At 48.5% G+C, this 19,627-nt stretch overlaps 1 protein-coding gene across 1 annotated transcript in view; it reads left to right on the top strand.

Moving 5' to 3' along the window:
• LOC135050314 (nectin-1-like) overlaps window positions 1–19,627 on the top strand; it is a 186,817-nt gene that overhangs the window by 41,926 nt on the left and 125,264 nt on the right. The window contains exon 3 of the mRNA XM_063956721.1: window positions 1,337–1,648. Coding sequence (XP_063812791.1) covers window positions 1,337–1,648 — 312 coding nt within the window. The remainder of the gene's footprint in view (window positions 1–1,336; window positions 1,649–19,627) is intronic.

Raw genomic sequence — 19,627 nt, 5'->3', positions numbered from 1 at the left:
AGAGGGTGGCTTACTACAGTAAGCCAGCTCTCTGCTAATCGCAGCCTGGTCTGGCAGTCCCAGAGGGAGGAAACGCCTCCCAGTGGGACTTCCTGTAGTAAAAAGGATATGTATACCAGCGCTGGCTGAACGAATTAATAAGTTAAAATAATATAATATTAATAGTAATAATAATAATAATAAGGATGGTTTGCTCTATGTAAAAAAGGTAACAATTTATTGACATATCACATATAACAACTCTAAAAAAGAAGGAATTCCTGTTGCCACAAAGTAGCGATAAACTTAAATATATCTTATCTGGACAAAATTTCATGAATTTCACACTCTCCTGTGTTAGAATTGTCCATTCCTAAAGGCTAGGACAGCCTCCCTTTGTGCATTCACTGTAATGGGTAAATATTTACCAGATCCCCACGTTGGTAAGCATCAGTGTTGGAACAAGTCCATTTGTAGCTGTAGGGGTAAAGTAGACCAATTTGATGATAGGGTCCAGTGATGGGAGAGAAGTCCAAATTGTGCCGAAGGAGGACACGGCTTTGCGGGCCGGTTTGGAAAACGGAGTCCAGATAGATCAAGTAAGCTCAAGTCCAGATGAGTAGAATAAGCTTATTTATTATTTGGACTTCCTGTAGTGTCTGTGACTTTCTATTGGATGTCCTACCTGTCTCAGTGAAGCCAGTGCAGTCTCACGGCACAGACCATCTTCACAGACCAGATCTGTGCTGAGTACTTCTTGATATCAGAGTCCCAAAGTCTCTATCTATCCCTAAACTACAGTATTACCCTTGAAACGAATACACAGTCCAACAAAAGGGGTTTATACCTATATCTTTGGGTCTCCCCACCAATTCCCTATCTAGCTAACTGTAACCACAAATCTGAGTCTGTCGGCATATATCACAAAGCAAATGGCTGTAGGTACTTATCTCACAGGTATCCAGAGCTTGTGTCCCTCTGCAGGGGTCCAAAAGGAAGGTTTGACATGCTTTCTCCCCTTTAGGCTGCTTGTATACATCAGACTGGGGTTGTCCCTCTCAGCTGGTCTCTCTATGCAGATGCTGTCATTTCTTCCCCAGTATTCTCCAGTCGTTGTCAGCTGCATGTTAGATATATCCCAAACATGGCTCCTTCTCTCCTCTCTCCTGGACAAAAGCAGCCCATTCTCTAAAACCCAAACCCCCCTCTCCATGCCAAGTCCCTCCCGCCCCTGACGGCCTCTGCGTGTCTCCGTATATCCATTTAATCCAAGTCTGTCTGGGAGATGTAGTCTCTATTTCACACGCGTGTCTGTCACAGTCGCCCATTGAATAACTAAGGTTTCTTTCGCTTGCAGTCGCACCAGCTGTCCGTGTGGAGCTGAAGCCAGTGAATGCATCTCAGTATCCAGACACGGTGGCCGAATGCCTGGTGTCCTCCGCAAAACCAGCGGCGATGATCAACTGGAATACAAGTGGGATCGAGTATCGTTCAGCAGAGAACACAACGCGACAGTCGAACGGGACGGTGAATAGCAGAAGCGAGTTATATATGACGCCCACTCCAGCCCTATATGGCCAAGAGGTGGCTTGTCACGTGTATCAGCCGGACGTCACATTCACAGAGCAGAGAAATGTCACCGTCAGAGTCACATTGACCAATATTCAGTGTAAGTAGCGGCAGAGCTGGATGTGGGGTCACCCTAGGGCTGTGTGCTCAGACAGCCCCCCGCGTAATAGGGTGTAAGCTCCGTGCAGTCTTGTTGTGTTATTACTGGTCATGCATTCTCTTTTGGCATAATGACAAGCTTTTGCCTACAGATTTAACCCTTTCCCTCCTATTAACTGCAAATAGATGGCATAATTGGTATTGGGCAGCAGAACATGCCACATTGTTAGATGGTGGCCGGTGGGTGCAGTCTGTCCACATTACCCCAGCGGAGACAGATGTACAGAGATTTGGACGCCGGAGCGGTTTTCCTGAAAGACGAGTTTGCCTGGTTTTCCATGTGTGTTTATACCACCACAGTCAAATAAGAATGTAAATAGTGTTCTCTCTTCTCCGTCTCTGTGACCTCGGCGAACGCTAGTGTGTAAAAATTTCCGTCATGTACATTTTTTTGCCGATTGTGGCTTATTCATACCAACCTTCTGTGATTGCGGTTTTAAGCACCTAACACCTGCTAAGTGCATCGAGAATAGGATGGCTACAGATGTATCCACACACACACCGATCTTCAAATCGCGCCAAATAGCCCCAGGTAGAGCTCCCCTGGCTTTGCGACTTAGCCGCGCCAAAGCACTAATCTTAACCGCCTAGTAGACTATAAGTAAACTAAAATTAATAAAAAAGTAGCACAATGGAGGAAAACGTTCATAATGTAGGGTACAAAGGCAAAACATTGGTCCGATACATGTGATCTGCGTCACGCGTGGTTACGTCTCATCTTTATACCAATTCAACTTGCTACAAAAACTATAATCCTTGTTACCATTACGCATACGCAGTCAGGCGACAATCGCTCAGCTACGTAAATATCGGCAGTGTGTATAGCACTGAATTAGGCCCTAAGGCGCAAAACTGAGGAAAAAGTGCACCGGGTGGGATTCGCGCCAGGCTTGTTGTACCATAGGGCGCAAACATGATGGGTGTATGAGGACATGACTAGTCACTTTTCTAAAATGACACGCCACGTTTATAATTTTAGAAGGCAGCAGAGTCCTGTGGTGACGGGCGCTGCCAGTACTGCAGATTTATGTTTGGCGCTTTTACAAATCTCTAAGACGCATCTATAAGTGTGCGCTTAGTTTTCATACGTGTTTACCCGCTGCAAAGAGTTTGGTTAAGCAGCTGACGCCAAATACAAGGGTAACACTTAATTATACTTCAGTTTTCTAATAAGCTAAGTAACCGATTGCCAGACAGATAAGTGTCTTACTGTTCTTCTAGTCTGACTAATGGAAGTCACCGCTGACATGTGATCTCGCTACTCCAGCTAAGCACATCCGTCTATCTGTAACAGCCTACTGCTGAGTTGCACGGTATAACAAATCTGCCAACGCTGGGAGGACGGGCAGACCAGCAGTACAGTTGTCTGTTTTCCCACTGAAACAAAGCTATGTAAATACTCCATGTTACAGCTGATTTCCTGCATAAACTAGTTTGTAGACCTGCGTCACAGAGGCACCATCTGGTGGGCACTTTTCTGAAGAGACTGGGTCACACAGGATCAGGATTTCATTTGTGACGATATGGAAAGTGCTCTTGTTTATTGTGCCGGGCACTGGTTCTGTTGTAATGCAGCCAATATCAGGCAAAACACTGTATTTGTGGCCTCATGGAGACAGCAATGCCCAATAATAACACTACTATCGGGCATGTTCCCACACATGCTCGGCCTTTGAGTGTGTACATGCTCCAACCACACTAACGGGCCCCAGGGACAGCGCGCAAGAGGAGGAAGTGCAGCGTTCCCTCCCTACTTCCTCCGTGTGCTCAGGAGGTGAGAGAGCCATGTGACGGGGAAGGCTGAGGGGAATGTAGGTTTGTTTGGGGGGTAATTTGTGGCAAATCTGAGTCTGAATGTATGTGCGTCTATTTTGGAACAATCAAAATGCCTGGATGGCATGTGGTGAATTTTTTGAGCAATAGGACATTTTGGGTTGAATGATGTGGGGGTACAAAGGTAATTTGTTCAACATCACTAAATCTATCTCAGAGATTTGATACATGTCCCCCACTGCCTCTAACCATGGCCCTCATTCCGAGTTGTTCGCTCGCTAGCTGCTTTTAGCAGCCGCGCAAACGCTAAGTCGCCGCCCTCTGGGAGTGTATTTTAGCTCAAGAGAAGTGCGAACGAAAGGATCGCAGAGCGGCTACTAAAAAAAAAAAATTGCAGTTTCTGAGTAGCTGCAGACCTACTCCTTCCTTGCGATCACTTCAGACTATTTAGTTCCTGCTTTGACGTCACAAACACGCCCTGCGTTCGGCCAGCCACTCCCCCATTTCCCCAGCCACTCCTGCGTTTTTGCCTGGCACACCTGCGTTTTTACACACACTCCTTGAAAACGGTCAGTTACCACCCAGAAACGCCCACTTCCTGTCAATCACTCACCGATCAGCAGTGCAACTGAAAAGCGTTGCTCGAGCTGTGTAAAAGTGTATCGGCTTTTGTGAAAGTACGGTGCGCGTGCGCAGTGCGCACCATACGCATGCGCAGAAGTGCCGATTTTTAGCCTGATCGCTGCGCTGCAAACAACGGCAGCTAGCGATCAACTCGGAATGACCCCCATATCTCCTGTTCCAGCCAATCAGCTTCTGTTCAGTTTCAGACAAAGCCTCTAACATGCCAGCTAGGAGCCGATTGGTTGATATTTTATATCTCTCCAAGGTTTAATACATCTCCCCATCATTTGGAGAAAAAACCTGTCATACTGCGGTCATTATAGATACACTATGGATAATCTTTGAAAAACATATATTTGGGTTCCCAGTATCACAAAACTAATCTAATTCCTAAATAGAAAAAAGTGTCAGCAAGAAATAATTTACGAAGGCTGAGTCCTGGTGTGGTGTGTTTTGTTGGCCTGAAAATATTGACATGGTGGCCCTCGTGGGGACTTACCTGGTACAGCACTCCAGCGGTGTCTTCTCTGGTGGTGTAGTGGTGATAAACCTGGTACAGCGCTCCAGTGGTATCTTCTCTGGTGGTGTAGTGGTGATTTACCTGGTATAGTGCTCCAGCTATGTCTTCTCTGGTAGTGTAGTGGTGATATACCTGGTACAGCGCTCTGGTGGTGTAGTGGTGATTTACCTGGTACAACGCTCCAGTGGTGTCTTCTCTGGTGGTGTATTAGTGATTTACCTGGTATAGTGCTCCAGCTGTGTCTTCTCTGGTGGTGTAGTGGAGAGATATGTAGTACAGTGCTCCAGCGGTGTCTTCTCTGGTCGTGTAGTGGTGACTTACCTGGTCCAGCGGTCCAGCTGTGTCTTTTCTGGTGGTGTAGTGGTGACTTACCTGGTACAGAGCTCCAGCTGTGTCTTTTCTGGTAGTGCAGTGGTGACTTACATGGTACAGCGCTCCAGCAGTGTCTTCTCTGGTGGTGTAGTGGTGACTTACCTAGTACAGCGGTGTCTTCTCTGGTGGTGTAGCAGTGACTTACTTGGCACATTGTTCCAGTGGTGTCTTCTCTGGTGGTGTAGTAGAGATATACCTGGTACAGCACTCCAGCGGTGTAAGTCCTGTTGTAGTGGAATACATACGAGAACCCGGTGGCCGGTATGCCGGCTGTCAATATACAGACAGCGGCATCCCGGAGCTGAAAATCCCGACCGTGCCCAAAAAGGTGAGCTAACACTGATCATCCCCCCCCACCCCCTTCCTCGCCCTAACTCAACTATTCCCACAGCCTGACCCTAACACCCTCCCCAGTGGTGCCTAACCTCCCCTACCCGAAGTCTAACCCTCCCCGGGGGTGCCTAACCCTTACCCCCTACCCGCAGCCTAACCGTAAACCCTCCCACCTCCACAGCGTAACCTTCCCCCGCAGCCTAAACCTATGCCTCTGCCCCCCATCTGCAGCTTAGCAGTATGGAAGTTCTTTGGAGGCTAGACTGGGATTCCGGCGTTCGGCATTTCAGTTGACAGTCGGGATGCCGAACGCCGGTGTCTTAACCGCTTCCCGTTGTAGTTCTCAGCCTCCTTGTACTCCTCCTAATAAGCTTTCCTGCTTTCACTGGGTATTCTGTAACCTTTTGTGTTTACCACTAGAGTTGGCTATAGCGGTTTGTAGATACGGGATACATATGATATCCCAGCAGACGGATGCCGGCTGTCACTAAACCAACATCCTATCTACCGGAATCCCGGTGCGCTCGCAACAGGTTCTATTCCCACTCGGTTGGTGGCGTGGACCCACCAGCCAAGTAGGAATACCGGGCGGGTGTCTGGATCCGGCGTCGGTCTCCTGAGCGCCGGTGTATTGACCTCATCCCGTAGATACGGTACAAATGTTTGTAAATGGAAGTGGTGAAGAGAACTGGTGACGATCTTGTTTAGTTAATAACTTGCTAAACAGATGATTTATTATGGCTGTGTAAAGTTCCAGTACTAACAACTCATTTACAGCAGCGGTCACCTTGTGTAGAATCAGTGCGGTGTTTCCACTCTACTAAGTTCTGGCAGGATCTGAATAATGCCCCAGTCTTTGCCATCCACTTAATAAGCTATAGAACTGCTGTACTGTGTCCTCGGCTAGTGCCAACGATTGTCTATAGACACTACTGCAGCATTAGCCTAAATCTTCCGCTTTACTCCATACAGCTGTCTGTCGGTCACTATGGTGTCTCTGCTGATATATATATATATATATATATATATATTTCTCTGACGTCCTAGTGGATGCTGGGAACTCCGTAAGGACCATGGGGAATAGCGGCTCCGCAGGAGACTGGGCACAACTAAAGAAAGCTTTAGGACTACCTGGTGTGCACTGGCTCCTCCCCCTATGACCCTCCTCCAAGCCTCAGTTAGATCTTTGTGCCCGACCGAGCAGGGTGCAATCTAGGAGGCTCTCCTGAGCTTCTTAGGAAAAGTTAGTTTTAGGTTTTTTATTTTCAGTGAGACCTGCTGGCAACAGGCTCACTGCATCGAGGGACTAAGGGGAGAAGAAGCGAACCTGCCTGCTTGCAGCCAGCTTGGGCTTCTTAGGCTACTGGACACCATTAGCTCCAGAGGGACCGAACACAGGCCCAGCCTCGGAGTCCGGTCCCAGAGCCGCGCCGCCGCCCCCCTTACAGAGCCAGAAGCAAGAAGAGGTCCGGAAAATCGGCGGCAGAAGACATCAGTCTTCATCAAGGTAGCGCACAGCACTGCAGCTGTGCGCCATTGCTCCTCATGCACACCACACACTCCGGCCACTGAGGGTGCAGGGCGCTGGGGGGGGGCGCCCTGAGCAGCAATATAAACACCTTGGCTGGCAAAAATACATCACATATAACCCCCAGGGCTATATGGATGTATATTAACCCCTGCCAGATTCCAGAAAAAAGCGGGAGAAAAGTCAGCCGAGAAGGGGGCGGAGCCTATCTCCTCAGCACACGGGCGCCATTTTCCCTCACAGCTCCGCTGGTAGGACGTCTCCCTGACTCTCCCCTGCAGTCCTGCACTACAGAAAAGGGTAAAACAAGAGGGGGGGGGGCACTAATTAGGCGCAGTATAATATAAACAGCAGCTATAAAGGGAAAAACACTCTGTATAGTGTTATCCCGGTATATATATATATATATAGCGCTCTGGTGTGTGCTGGCATACTCTCCCTCTGTCTCCCCAAAGGGCTAGTGGGGTCCTGTCCTCTATCAGAGCATTCCCTGTGTGTGTGCTGTGTGTCGGTACGGCTGTGTCGACATGTATGAGGAGGAAAATGATGTGGAGGCGGAGCAATTGCCTGTAGTGGAGATGTCACCCCCTAGGGGGTCAACACCTGAGTGGATGGGCTTATGGAAGGAATTACGTGAAAGTGTCAGCTCTTTACAAAAGAAGTTTGATGACATGGGACAGCCGGCTTCTCAGCTTGTGCCTGTCCAGGCGTCTCAAAGACCATCAGGGGCTCTTAAACGCCCGCTATCACAGATGGCAGATACAGACGCCGACACAGATACTGACTCCAGTGTCGACGATGAAGAGACGAATGTGACTTCCAGTAGGGCCACACGTTACATGATTGAGGCAATGAAAAATGTTTTACACATTTCTGATAGTACAAGTACCGTTAAAAAAGGGTATTATGTTTGGTGAGAAAAAACTACCTGTAGTTTTTCCTGCATCTGAGGAATTAAATGAAGTGTGTGATGAAGCGTGGGTTTCTCCCGATAAAAAACTGATAATTCCTAAAAGGTTATTGGCATCATACCCTTTCCCGCCAGAGGATAGGGCACGTTGGGAAACACCCCCTAGGGTGGATAAAGCGCTCACACGCTTGTCTAAACAGGTGGCACTGCCGTCTCCTGATACGGCCGCCCTTAAGGAACCTGCTGACAGAAAGCAGGAGAATATCCTAAAATGTATATACACTCACACGGGTGTTATACTGCGACCAGCAATCGCCTTAGCCTGGATGTGCAGTGCTGGGGTGGCTTGGTCGGATTCCCTGACTGAAAATATTGATACCCTGGATAGGGACAGTATATTACTGACTATAGAGCATTTAAAAGATGCATTTTTATATATGCGAGATGCACAGAGGGATATTTGCCGACTGGCATCAAGAGTAAGTGCGCTGTCCATATCCGCCAGAAGAGGGTTATGGACGCGGCAGTGGTCAGGTGATGCTGATTCTAAAAGGCATATGGAAGTATTGCCTTATAAGGGGGAGGAGTTATTTGGGGTAGGTCTATCAGACCTGGTGTCCACGGCAACTGCTGGGAAATCCACGTTTTTACCCCAGGTCGCCTCTCAGCAAAAGAAGACATCGTATTATCATGCGCAGTCCTTTCGGCCCCATAAGGGCAAGCGGGCAAAAGGCTCCTCTTTTCTGCCCCGTGGCAGAGGGAGAGGAAAAAGGCTGCAGCACACAGCCAGTTCCCAGGAACAGAAGTCCTCTCCCGCTTCTGCCAAGTCCTCAGCATGACGCTGGGGCTATACAAGCGGACTCAGGCACGGTGGGGGCCCGTCTCAAGAATTTCAACGCACAGTGGGCTCACTCACAAGTGGACCCCTGGATCCTTCAGGTGGTATCTCAGGGGTACAAATTGGAATTCGAGACGTCTCCCCCTCGCCGTTTCCTAAAGTCTGCCTTACCGACGTCTCCCTCCGACAGGGAGGCGGTATTGGAAGCCATTCACAAGCTGTATTCCCAGCAGGTGATAATCAAGGTACCCCTCCTGCAACAGGGAAAGGGGTATTATTCCATGCTGTTTGTGGTACCGAAGCCGGACGGCTCGGTGAGACCCATTTTAAATCTAAAATTTTTGAGCACTTACATACAGAGGTTCAAATTCATGATGGAGTCACTCAGAGCGGTGATCGCGAACCTGGAAGAAGGAGATTATATGGTGTCTCTGGACATCAAGGATGCTTACCTCCATGTCCCAATTTACCCTTCTCACCAAGGGTACCTCAGGTTTGTGGTACAGAACTGCCACTATCGGTTTCAGACGCTGCCGTTTGGGTTGTCCACGGCACCCCGGGTCTTTACTAAAGTAATGGCCGAAATGATGATACTCCTTCGAAGGAAAGGAGTTTTAATTATCCCTTACTTGGACGATCTCCTGATAAGGGCGAGATCCAGGGAACAGTTGGTAGTCGGAGTAGCACTATCTCAAGTAGTGCTGCGGCAGCACGGTTGGATTCTCAATATCCCAAAATCGCAGCTGATCCCGACGACACGTCTTCTATTCCTAGGGATGATTCTGGACACAGTCCAGAAAAAGGTGTTTCTCCCGGAAGAGAAAGCCAGGGAGTTATCCGAGCTAGTCAGGAACCTCCTAAAACCAGGCCAAGTATCAGTGCATCAATGCACAAGGGTCCTGGGAAAAATGGTGGCTTCCTACGAAGCAATCCCATTCGGCAGATTCCACGCAAGAACATTCCAGTGGGACCTGTTGGACAAATGGTCCGGATCGCATCTTCAGATGCATCAGCGGATAACCCTGTCCCCAAGGACAAGGGTGTCTCTCCTATGGTGGTTGCAGAGTGCTCATCTTCTAGAGGGCCGCAGATTCGGCATTCAGGACTGGGTCCTGGTGACCACAGATGCCAGCCTGCGAGGCTGGGGAGCAGTCACACAGGGAAGAAATTTCCAGGGCTTGTGGTCAAACCTGGAGACATCACTTCACATAAATATCCTGGAGCTAAGCGCCATTTACAATGCTCTAAGCCAAGCAAGACCTCTGCTTCAAGGTCAGCCGGTGCTGATCCAGTCGGACAACATCACGGCAGTCACCCACGTAAACAGACAGGGCGGCACAAGAAGCAGGAGGGCAATGGCAGAAGCTGCAAGGATTCTTCGCTGGGCGGAAAATCATGTGATAGCACTGTCAGCAGTGTTCATTCCGGGAGTGGACAACTGGGAAGCAGACTTCCTCAGCAGGCACGACCTCCACCCGGGAGAGTGGGGACTTCACCCAGAAGTCTTCCACATGATTGTAAACCGTTGGGAAAAACCAAAGGTGGACATGTTGGCGTCCCGCCTCAACAAAAAACTGGACAGGTATTGCGCCAGGTCAAGGGACCCTCAAGCAATAGCTGTGGACGCTCTGGTAACACCGTGGGTGTACCAGTCAGTGTATGTGTTCCCTCCTCTGCCTCTCATACCCAAGGTGCTGAGAATTATACGGCGGGGAGGAGTAAGAACCATTCTCGTGGCTCCGGATTGGCCAAGAAGGACTTGGTACCCGGAACTTCAAGAAATGCTCACAGAGGACCCGTGGCCTCTACCTCTGAGAAGGGACCTGCTCCAGCAGGGACCCTGTCTGTTCCAAGACTTACCGCGGCTGCGTTTGACGGCATGGCGGTTGAACGCCGGATCCTAAAGGAAAAAGGCATTCCAGAAGAAGTCATCCCTACTTTGATAAAAGCCAGAAAGGATGTAACCGCAAAGCATTATCACCGCATCTGGCGGAAATATGTTGCGTGGTGCGAGGCCAAAAAGGCCCCGACGGAGGAATTTCAACTGGGTCGATTCCTGCATTTCCTGCAAGCAGGAGTGTCTATGGGCCTAAAATTAGGATCCATTAAGGTCCAGATTTCGGCCCTGTCGATTTTCTTTCAAAGAGAACTGGCTTCAGTGCCTGAAGTCCAGACGTTTGTTAAGGGAGTACTACATATGCAGCCTCCTTTTGTGCCTCCAGTGGCACCCTGGGATCTGAATGTTGTTTTGGGTTTCCTAAAATCACATTGGTTTGAACCACTCAACACTGTGGACTTAAAATATCTCACATGGAAAGTGGTCATGCTGTTGGCCCTGGCTTCGGCCAGGCGTGTGTCAGAATTGACGGCTTTATCCTGTAAAAGCCCTTACCTGATTTTTCATACGGACAGGGCAGAATTGAGGACTCGTCCTCAATTTCTCCCTAAGGTGGTTTCAGCGTTTCACCTGAACCAGCCTATTGTGGTACCTGCGGCTACTATTAGAGACTTGGAGGACTCCAAGTTGCTGGACGTTGTCATGGCCCTGAAAATATGTTTCCAGGATGGCTGGAGTCAGAAAATCTGACTCGCTATTTATCCTGTACGCACCCAACAAGTTGGGTGCTCCTGCTTCTAAGCAGACTATTGCTCGCTGGATTTGTAGTACAATTCAGCTTGCACATTCTGTGGCAGGCCTGCCACAGCCAAAATCTGTAAAAGCCCACTCCACAAGGAAGGTGGGCTCATCTTGGGCGGCTGCCCGAGGGGTCTCGGCTTTGCAACTTTGCCGAGCTGCTACTTGGTCAGGGTCAAATACTTTTGTGAAAATTTTACAAATTTGACACTCTGGCTGAGGAGGACCTGGAGTTTTCTCACTCGGTGCTGCAGAGTCATCCGCACTCTCCCGCCCGTTTGGGAGCTTTGGTATAATCCCCATGGTCCTTACGGAGTTCCCAGCATCCACTAGGACGTCAGAGAAAATAAGAATTTACTTACCGATCATTCTATTTCTCGTAGTCCGTAGTGGATGCTGGGCGCCCATCCCAAGTGCGGATTATCTGCAATACTTGTACATAGTTATTGTTAACTAATCGGGTTATTATTGTTGTGAGCCATCTATCCAGAGGCTCCTCTGTTATCATGCTGTTAACTGGGTTCAGACCACGAGTTATACGGTGTGATTGGTGTGGCTGGTATGAGTCTTACCCGGGATTCAAAATCCTTCCTTATTGTGTACGCTCGTCCGGGCACAGTATCCTTACTGAGGCTTGGAGGAGGGTCATAGGGGGAGGAGCCAGTGCACACCAGGTAGTCCTAAAGCTTTCTTTAGTTGTGCCCAGTCTCCTGCGGAGCCGCTATTCCCCATGGTCCTTACGGAGTTCCCAGTATCCACTACGGACTACGAGAAATAGAATTATCGGTAAGTAAATTCTTATTATATATATCAGGAGAGACACCATAGTGACCGACTGAGACAGCTGTGTATGTATGTATATATATATATATATATATATATATATATCTATCTATCTCTATATCTATATATATATATATATATATATATATATATATATGTATGTATATCTCTCTATATCTAAACACACACACACACACACACACACACACACACACACACACACACACACACACACACACACACACACACACACTGCAGGGTATGTCTCTGTACTATGGGCTGCTGTGGTGTAAGGGTGATTTAGCATATAATACACTCACAATCCTCTCAGCTGCACCAGGCCTTGCTGTCATTCCCCCGACATCTCCCTGAGATAGCAGAGGCTGGAATGGCTTCTCCTTGCAGCTTATCTCATCGCTGCCTGTAATACATCTCCCTGCCTCTGCCTGTGACCCGGCCACTGACACCGCAGCCTCCCCCTGCAGCCACCAGATCCGCCTGGGTGACAGGCACCATCACAGGTACAATGGCGGGTGCCATTAGGTTAGTAACCTGATGGAGGTGTGTGCTGCTCTCCTTCTGGCCACCAGCAGCTCCTGCTGCTGCGCTCCCAGGCTCCCTCACCGGGTTCCCCTCCATATGTGCCTGTCCGCCTGGTCACAGCTCTGGCGGGTACTCGGTACCCAGGTAGGTGAGCACTGGAGGGAGGGAACTGCATTCTGCCCAGAGCAGCGGCTAACCATCCTTATATACCCCTGTGAGAGTGGCTAGGCGACCACCCTTATTCCCGGCTCCAGACCCAATATTACTTGGCACTGATTCCTACTGTTACCTCACTCCGGTGATTGACAGGTGGTGGTGGTGGGTGCTCACGGGGCCACCAATGTGTACATTCATAAATTTAACATATATAAAATTTTACTAACGGACTATTCCCACTCTGTGTGCACCTTACCAGCTGCCGTCCTCTAACAATTCCCCAGCACATTGGTCTGCTTACACTCTCATCGCTTCTGCGAGCGCCAACAGTCATTCCACGGTCAGAGTCACATCAGTGACTTATTATTGTATTAGTGATACACTTCATCAGTCTGCAGACGTAGCATCGCCTTTCCGTCCTTATACAGAGTCAGACCCCCCACGTCGGCACTATCTGCAGGAAATCTCCCGGTGGTCATCAGTCTATGTAATTGTGTCTGTCTATTGGCATTATTAATTCATATCTGCATCAGGGCTACTGCAGGGTAACAAGCTGGATAACCTGCGAGCGGGGACTATGGGTGTCTGGGTGAGCTGCTCTCTGCGGCATGTCAAATACCTTGGTAATAAAGGGAGGTTTGGAAGAACAGAGCTCCACCTTGAAGGTACTTGTAGTCAGGGCAGTAGAGAGCCAGTACAGGACCAGGTTCTTTTTTTGGGGGGCGTGGCCTGACTGCGGGAGGTGTTGCCACACACCCTTAAGACATTTTTTAAAAGTCCTTTTAGCGGTGGACAGGGGGGCTTAGCCAGGAGCAAGTGAAGGACAGGGGCACGCGATCAGTGTGAATGCTACCCTCACCCGCCCAGTGCGTGTGCTGGGCTGAGAAAAAGAGGTCCTGCTAGGTAAGTGTGGGTGTGTGTGTGGGCGGGGGGGGGGGGGGGGGGGGGGGTTGGTGTACAGATGGACTCAGGCCCCTCTATCTGGCCCAGGGAATTAGTACAAGGTTTCTTCACAGTAAGGACAATACGTGTTTGGAATTCCCTGCTGAGGGAGTAGTAATGGCGGACTCGGTCAACACCTTTTAAGAATCGGCTAGATAAATTCCTAATGGGTTAGGATATACAGGGTTATGGTGCGTAGTCACACACTATAGTTATACAAATAATGAGGAACAAACATAACGGCCGACATTCGCAACAGGTAAATTTAGTCCAAAAATAATACAGCTTAGGAGACCACAAATAGGTTGAACTCGATGGACAAATTGTCTTTTCTTTTCATCCTCAGAAACTGTGTTACTATGTTACCCTCTCTCGCGGCACCACTGACTGTAGTTTGTAAATGATACATATGGATACGTGCAATGTTTATTTTTATCTGATACACAACAACATGGTAATGACACGGAGCAATAATATGTATATATCATAATAACACATAAAAGGGACAAGTAGTTACAGTACTTTTATTGTGTGACACATTGATTGCTCGCCAACGTTACTATATGATGCTGTGCATCAGTTATATATTAACATTGTATATAATGTTTCACCTTCCTCATCCTCACACAGTGCAGATACTACTGCAGGGAAGCTGGCTCACGTTTTATTTATTTATTTTTTAAAGGGGAAATTAGGTTTTATATTGATTTTTAAACTTTTTAACCTTCAAGATGATATTCTGTCCTGTATATTTCTCCTAATGACATTATTTCATTGTATATAACTAGGGTACAGTCGCTAGCATTTACTGCTAAAGCTGGGCATACACTATAATTCTCTGGCAGATCTGGCTGGTTGGAATGAAAATCTGGTAATGAATGAGAGTAAATGACATACGACTATTTGTTCCCAAACACTGGGAAATGGACAAAAACTGTAATTCATACAAACTGGTTTAAATGAATCACAGACAGGTTTTGTCCATTTTCCAGAGTTTGGGAGCAAATGGTTAATTGTCATTTGCTCTCATTACCAGATTTTCATTTCAACCAGTCAGATCTGGCAGATTATCTGCCAGATAATTGTATAGTGCATGCCCATCTTAACACTTGGGGGCTAATTCAGACCTAATTGCTGATGTGTGTTTTCGCACAGTGGGCGACCAGGTCTGAACTGCACGTGCATATGCACCGCAATGTGCAGGTGCTATGGTCCGCAGCGATGGGAAGCGGCGGGATGGTGCGAAAAATCCGATCGCACCGGCGATCGCAAGAAGATTAACAGGAAGAGGGCGTTTGTGGGTGGCAACTGACCATTTTCAGGGAGTGTCCAGAAAAACGCAGGAGGGACCAGGCATTTTGTGGGAGGAATCGTGACGTCAGCTCCGGCCCTGATCGTCGCATCGGCTAAGTAAGTCCTGGGCTGTGCAGAGACAGCACAAACAGAAGTTTGTGCAGCTCTCCTGCACATGCGATAGCACCCCTGCACAGCAATTTCCCCGTCCCCCTGTAGGCAGCGACTACCTGATCGCAGGGATGCAAAAAAACGCACCCTAGCGATCAGGTCTGAATTACCCCCTAGGTTCCTGTGGTCTACAAGTGCACCAAAAAGCCACTATCTTTCAACTGGATGCTTCTTGAGGTATGTAATTAAGAAAAGAAAAAAATTATTAAAAAAAAAATGATATAATGTATAGCAACGTGCATAGGCGTTGTCCTATTGTCAGCAGGATCAATACAGTTATTGAAATGTTGAACATTATCCACTGACTCGTGTGAAGTTTGTACAGAGTCTGAGTGCCGCACCTATGCACGTTGACACAAGTTTTCTGTGAGGGCACCGCTGCAGCTGAATGGAAAACATGGAGTGCCGGACCTGGGAACTTAAAAGGTGAAACTAATATATTATATAGACTCATTACATGCAAAGTGAGATATCTCAAGCCTTTATTTGTTATAATTTTGATGATTGTGGTGTACATCTTATGAAAATCCAAAATCTCAGAAAATTAGAATATTACATAATATCAATAAAAAAGGATTTTAAATACAGAAATGTCGGCCCTCTGAAAAGTGTAATCATGCATATGTACTCAGTAATTGGTTTGGGCCCATTTTGCATGAATTACTGCCTCAATGCGGCGTGGCGTGGATTCTATCAGCCTGAGGCACCGCTGAGGTGTTATGGAGGGATCAGTACGTAATCCCGCTGGATGGGATCCCGGCGGTCGAAATCCCGACCACACAATCCCGACAGGGGTGGTGAGCGGAACGCAGCCCCTTGCGGGCTCGCTTTGCTCGCCACGCTGCGGGCACAGTGCCTCGCTACGCTCGGCACACTATTATATTCTCCCTCTATGGGTGTCGTGGACACCCACGGAGGGAGAATATGTCGGGATTGTGCTGGTCGGGATTCCGGCATCGGTATTTCGACCGCCGGGATGTTGACCGCATCCCGTTATGGAAGACCTGGATGCTTCTATAACGGCCTTCAGGTCTCCTGCATTGTTCCGTCTCATGCCTCCCAGTCACTGCCCAAGAATCCGCAGCAATTTTCCAAGACTGTTACTGTGCATCTCAATCGCAACAGTGCCTCTGTGTGTAGATTCTGTGTAGCAATGCGCCAGAGGATATTTTTAGAGATTTGTGCACACACGTAGTAGCAAAATATCGCTCCTGTCCGTGAACAGCGGCGTTGCGTGTGAAGCAGGCCCAGTATCTCTCAAAATAAGAACATTTCTTCTGTATTCACCACCCTCCTCCTCCTCCTCCTCCTCCTCCTCCTCCTCCTCCCAAAGATCCCACCTGACGGCCTTCCTATCCCGCAGTGCTCGCCTCTTCTCCCTTTTTAGATTTAAAAAGAATGTAAAATAAATGTAGTCAGTTTGCAATGTCTCTCACTTTAAACTGTGTTTTATTGATGTGTGTTACTGCCAATAAATGTGAATTACATTCCACCTAGAAGGTACATATGGAACACGTCAAGGTCACTCGGAAGGCTGGGCAGTAAATACACTGCTAAAAAAAATAAAGGGAACACTTAAACAACACAATGTAACTCCAAGCCAATCACACTTCTGTGAAATCAAACTGTCCACTTAGGAAGCAACACTGATTGACAATCACTTTCACATGCTGTTGTGCAAATGGAATAGACAACAGGTGGGAATTATAGGCAATTAGCAAGACACCCCCAATAAAGGAGTTGTTCTGCAGGTGGTGACCACAGACCACTTCTCAGCTCCTATGCTTTCTGGCTGATGTCACTTTTGAAAGCTGGCGGTGCTTTCACTCTAGTGGTAGCATGAGACGGAGTCTACAACCCACACAAGTGGCTCAGGTAGTGCAGCTCATCCAGGATGGCACATCAATGCGAGCTGTGGCAAGAAGGTTTGCTGTGTCTGTCAGCGTAGTGTCCAGAGCATGGAGGCGCTACCAGGAGACAGGCCAGTACATCAGGAGACGTGGAGGAGGCCGTAGGAGGGCAACAACCCAGCAGCAGGACCGCTACCTCCGCCTTTGTGCAAGGAGGAACAGGAGGAGCACTGCCAGAGCCCTGCAAAATGACCTCCAGCAAGCCACAAATGTGCATGTGACTACTCAAACGATCAGAAACAGACTCCATGAGCGTGGTATGAGGGCCCGACGTCCACAGGTGGGGGTTGTGCTTACAGCCCAACACCGTGCAGGACGTTTGGCATTTGCCAGAGAACACCAAGATTGGCAAATTCGCCACTGGTGCCCTGTGCTCTTCACAGATGAAAGCAGGTTCTCACTGAGCACATGTGACAGACGTGACAGAGTCTGGAGACGCCAAGGAGAACGTTCTGCTGCCTGCAACATCCTCCAGCATGACCGGTTTGGCAGTGGGTCAGTAATGGTGTGGGGTGGCATTTCTTTGGGGGGCCGCACAGTCCTCCATATGCTCGCCAGAGGTAGCCTGACTGCCATTAGGTACCGAGATGAGATCCTCAGACCCCTTGTGAGACCATATGCTGGTGCGGTTGGCCCTGGGTTCCTCCTAATGCAAGACAATGCTAGACCTCATGTGGCTGGAGTGTGTCAGCAGTTCCTGCAAGACGAAGGCATTGATGCTATGGACTGGCCTGCCCATTCCCCAGACCTGAATCCAATTGAGCACATCTGGGACATCATGTCTCGCTCCATCCACCAACGCCACGTTGCACCACAGACTGTCCAGGAGTTGGCGGATGCTTTAGTCCACGTCTGGGATGAGAGCCCTCAGGAGACCATCTGCCACCTCATCAGGAGCATGCCCAGGCATTGTAGGGAGGTCATACAGGCACGTGGAGGCCACACACACTACTGAGCCTCATTTTGACTTGTTTTAAGGACATTACATCAAAGTTGGATCAGCCTGTAGTGTGTTTTTCCACTTTAATTTTGAGTGTGACTCCAAATCCAGACCTCCATGGGTTAATAAATTTGATTTCCATTGATAATTTTTGTGTGATTTTGTTGTCAGCACATTCAACTATGTAAAGACCAAAGTATTTAATAAGAATATTTCATTCATTCAGATCTAGGATGTTATTTTAGTGTTCCCTTTATTTTTTTGAGCAGTGTATAAAGCGTAGGTGCTTAGTATGGTGTCCAGACTCTTGGTCGACACCAATTAGGTGGACAACCAATAGTTTGACACCCATTGGTCAACAGTGGATAGTTTGACACTAGTAATATGTCAACATGGCCATTCGTTCAACATGAGTTTTTCACTTTTTTTTGGGGGGGGGGGGGGCTTTTTTATACTTTACGATCCACGTGGACTACGACTGGAAACTATAACCTGTTGCGAGGGTAACGGCAGCGGAGCGAGTCACCTTGCCCGCATGCAAGGGGACGCGGTGCACTAATTGGAGTTCCCGGTCACTTGATGGAGAAAACTACACCAAAAAACTTTAAAAACTCATGTCGACCTTTTTTCATGACAACCTTGTTCATGTCGACCTAATGGCGGTGGTGACCTATTACTAGTGTCGACTAGCCACTGTCGACCTAATGGGTGTTGATCTAATTGGTGTCGACCATGAGTCCCATACCCCTTAGTATTATGATTCATAAACACTTCTGTACTACCGGTGAGCCGCCTTCTCATTTCATTTTAAGTGATCACACGCTGAACGTGTACCATAAACGTTATAACTCCTCACCCTCACATACAAGCCCTAACTCCACTGCTCCCTACATCCCCAACCTCCCTACATACTCTCTCCCGTCAGCCAATGAACATCGTCTCTCCTCAACCCTGGTCACTGCATCTTATGCGCGAATCCAGGATTTCTCTAACGTCCTAAGTGGATGCTGGGGACTCCGTAAGGACCATGGGGAATAGCGGCTCCGCAGGAGACTGGGCACATCTAAAGAAAGCTTTAGGACTATCTGGTGTGCACTGGCTCCTCCCCCTATGACCCTCCTCCAAGCCTCAGTTAGATCTCTGTGCCCGAACGAGAAGGGTGCACACTAGGGGCTCTCCTGAGCTTCTTAGTGAAAGTTTTAGTTTAGGTTTTTTATTTTCAGTGAGACCTGCTGGCAACAGGCTCACTGCATCGAGGGACTAAGGGGAGAAGAAGCGAACTCACCTGCGTGCAGAGTGGATTGGGCTTCTTAGGCTACTGGACATTAGCTCCAGAGGGACGATCACAGGCCCAGCTTGGATGGGTCCCAGAGCCGCGCCGCCGGCCCCCTTACAGAGCCAGAAGGCAGAAGAGGTCCGGAAAACCTGCGGCAGAAGACGTCCTGTCTTCAACAAGGTAGCGCACAGCACTGCAGCTGTGCGCCATTGCTCTCAGCACACTTCACACTTCGGTCACTGAGGGTGCAGGGCGCTGGGTGGGGGCGCCCTGAGACGCAATAAAAACACCTTGGATGGCATAAAAATGCATCACATATAGCTCCTGGGCTATATGGATGCATTTAACCCCTGCCAAAATACATAGAAAAACG

This window comes from Pseudophryne corroboree, chromosome 2 (genome assembly GCF_028390025.1).
Source record: "Pseudophryne corroboree isolate aPseCor3 chromosome 2, aPseCor3.hap2, whole genome shotgun sequence".
Classification (NCBI taxonomy): Eukaryota; Metazoa; Chordata; class Amphibia; order Anura; family Myobatrachidae; genus Pseudophryne; species Pseudophryne corroboree.
This window is presented reverse-complemented; position numbering and strand designations above follow the sequence as displayed.